Raw genomic sequence first — 2867 nt, 5'->3', positions numbered from 1 at the left:
TTGGTAGTAGAAGAACAAAGGGTTTGAATGCTTTCAGCATTCACACCCAATAAAGAATTTTGGTAGTAGAAGAACAAAGGGTTTGAATGCTTTCAGCATTCACAGCCAATAAAGAATTTTGGTAGTACAATAACATAGGGTTCGAATGCTTTCAGCATTCACACCCAATAAAGAATTTTGGTAGTAGAAGAACAAAGGGTTTGAATGCTTTCAGCATTCACACCCAATAAAAAAAATAAAGAATTTTGGTAGTAGAAGAACAAAGGGTTTGAATGCTTTCAGCATTCACACCCAACAAAAATAAAGAATTTTGGTAGTAGAAAGAATTTTGGTAGTACAATAACATAGGGTTTGAATGCTTTCAGCATTCACACCCAATAAAGAATTTTGGTAGTAGAAGAACAAAGGGTTTGAATGCTTTCAGCATTCACACCCAATAAAAAAAATAAAGAATTTTGGTAGTAGAAGAACAAAGGGTTTGAATGCTTTCAGCATTCACACCCAATAAAAAAAATAAAGAATTTTGGTAGTAGAAGAACAAAGGGTTTGAATGCTTTCAGCATTCACACCCAATAAAAATAAAGAATTTTGGTAGTAGAAGAACATAGGGTTTGAATGCTTTCAGCATTCACACCCAATAATAATGTAACAACAAGAACAGCTGCAGCAACAATAATAATAAAAATGATGAATAATCAACATCAGTTTGGAAGGAAATATAATGCTAATAATAATAATAATTTAACAACAAGAACAGCTGCAACAACAACAATAATAATAAAAATGATGAATAATCCCTCTCAATCATCGCTTATGACCCACTTTAAGTGTGATGTTATCCTCCTACCTGAAAATTCTGAATAAATTAACAATAAAGAATAAAAAAAAACAAACACCACACATAACACAGTCTGTATACACTATATGAACATTACAACCTATTTACATTTTCCATTTACATTACATATTTACAGTTTTGATTGTTTTATCTGTGCCAACCACAGCTCTTTAGGGACTGTTTCTGTATTGGGGCAGTAGATAATGCCCCGATACTGGCTGTGTCCAGTCTCTGCAGTCCTGAACTGTCCACACTTCCTGCAAGTGTTGGACACAACTTTCCTCTTATTAAACCTTGCCTTAGAGGTAGGTTGACCACTGGCAGGTGGTGGGGGAGGTGCAGATGGAGCAAGAGGAGCAGCAGGATTTTGGGGGGCACTGCATGCAGGTGTGGGAACAGCAACTAGTGTGAAAGTGGCTGGGGTTGGAGAAGTGACAGAGGGTGCTTGAGGGAGAAAAAAGAGAGGACCAGAAGCAGGAGGCCGCGGAAAAAGCTGCTTCTGTGCTGCCGGCTTTGGCTGGATAGCTCGTGGGGCAGCAGTGATAGGAGCTTCAGCCCGCCAATTTGACTTTGCCTGTCCTACGGTGCTTGAGGGCAAGTTGTATACATGCTCAGGGCCCGGAATTTGAGGAGGAGCAGCAGGGCGGATATTAGCAGGTGGAAGAGCACCAAAAGACACAGGAAGCCGACCAGGTAAGTTTATTCCTTGCAGGAGCAGTGAGGAATCCTGCCGTTTCACCCGTTTATTATGCCACTGGATGAGGGTCGTTTGATTGACTTCAACCAGCTGCAGTGTAGTGCTCTGCATGATGGCTCCATTACCCAGAATTAGCTGCCAGATGTTGCGGTAATCTTCCAAGATAAGAGTCCATCTTGACATGGTCCCCTTTCCATGCTTTTTGGGGCTCTTGTGTAAATGACAGAGTCGGACAAAAATGGCTTCCACTAGGCGGCAGCAGTCTGGCCACTGGGCAACAGAGGCAGTTGATCCCAGTGCACACCGCTTCACGCTCTCCACACCACTAGTGAACTCTGCCTTTTTTTGGGAGACCTGAACCTTCCTACAATGAGCCTGTCCTGATGCCTGGCAGCAAACACTACCCATTGCTGGTCATATGGCAGCAGGCTCTGCCAGAGGCCTACAATGGTGCTGACCTGTTGGTTGTTCAAGGTCATACCAGTTTGGTTTCGCAAACTCACCAGGTACTCTGCTAGGCTGTCCACATGATTCATGCCTGGTATATTGTGCTCATCCACAGCCTGAAAAAGGACAACAGACCAACAGTTACAGTAATATAGTCACTTATATTATGTAAACAATACTATGGGGTCATTATTCTTTCAGTATTTTCTTTTTCAGTTGTTGTTCAAGCCCTCTTACCAGCTGTCCTTCAGCCATCTCAGGAGAAGCACCAGCAGGTTCAATAGAAAGGGCAGCAGGCTGAGTGGAGGCAACGACGGCGACAGGCTGAGTGGAGGCAGCGACGGCGGCAGGCTGAGTGGAGGCAACAACGGCGGCAGGCTGAGTGGAGGCAGCGACAGCAGCAGGCTGAGTGGAGGCAGCGACGGCAGTAAGCTGCGTGGAAGCAGCGACGGCAGCAGGCTGAGTGGAGGCAGCGATGGCAGCAGGCTGCGTGGAAGCAGCAGGAGCCACAGGCTGAGAGGTGGCCGCAATAGTACCTTTGTGTGTTTTACATTTAAAACAGAGGTTTGAGCTGTTGGGGAACATTTTCTGGAGGCAGACAGGTGTACAATAAATCCTGTGAAAAAATGTAAAATTTTGCTGATGTATCAGAATTGAAGTGCATTTCAGAAAGATCCCCTTGCAGATTTTGGTCCAATAGTCAGAGCTAAATGTTACCCCCACAACAGCTTCAAGGAATCACACACAGATGAGTCAGAGTGACACAGCGAGTATAAAACCTTGAGACTGCACCCTTGGGAGACCTGGCTGAGATTAATATATCTCTTAACTGACAGTTTCAAGCAAATCCCATTCTTCCTTAAAAGAGATTCTGTAAAATCACAA

General features: G+C 43.8%; 1 protein-coding gene across 1 annotated transcript; it reads right to left on the bottom strand.

Moving 5' to 3' along the window:
• Positions 1–769: 769 nt before the first annotated feature.
• LOC146326261 (uncharacterized) lies at positions 770–2567 on the bottom strand. Its single transcript, XM_084719901.1, has 2 exons — positions 2220–2567; positions 770–2098 (listed from the first exon to the last, which is right to left on the bottom strand). The coding sequence occupies exons 1-2, from the start codon at positions 2565–2567 to the stop codon at positions 1844–1846; spliced, it is 603 nt and encodes a 200-aa protein (XP_084576027.1). The 3' UTR covers positions 770–1843.
• Positions 2568–2867: the final 300 nt, after the last annotated feature.

This window comes from Lutjanus erythropterus, chromosome 6 (genome assembly GCF_056507025.1).
Source record: "Lutjanus erythropterus isolate fLutEry1 chromosome 6, fLutEry1.hap2, whole genome shotgun sequence".
In the NCBI taxonomy this organism is placed as follows: Eukaryota; Metazoa; Chordata; class Actinopteri; order Lutjaniformes; family Lutjanidae; genus Lutjanus; species Lutjanus erythropterus.
This window is presented reverse-complemented; position numbering and strand designations above follow the sequence as displayed.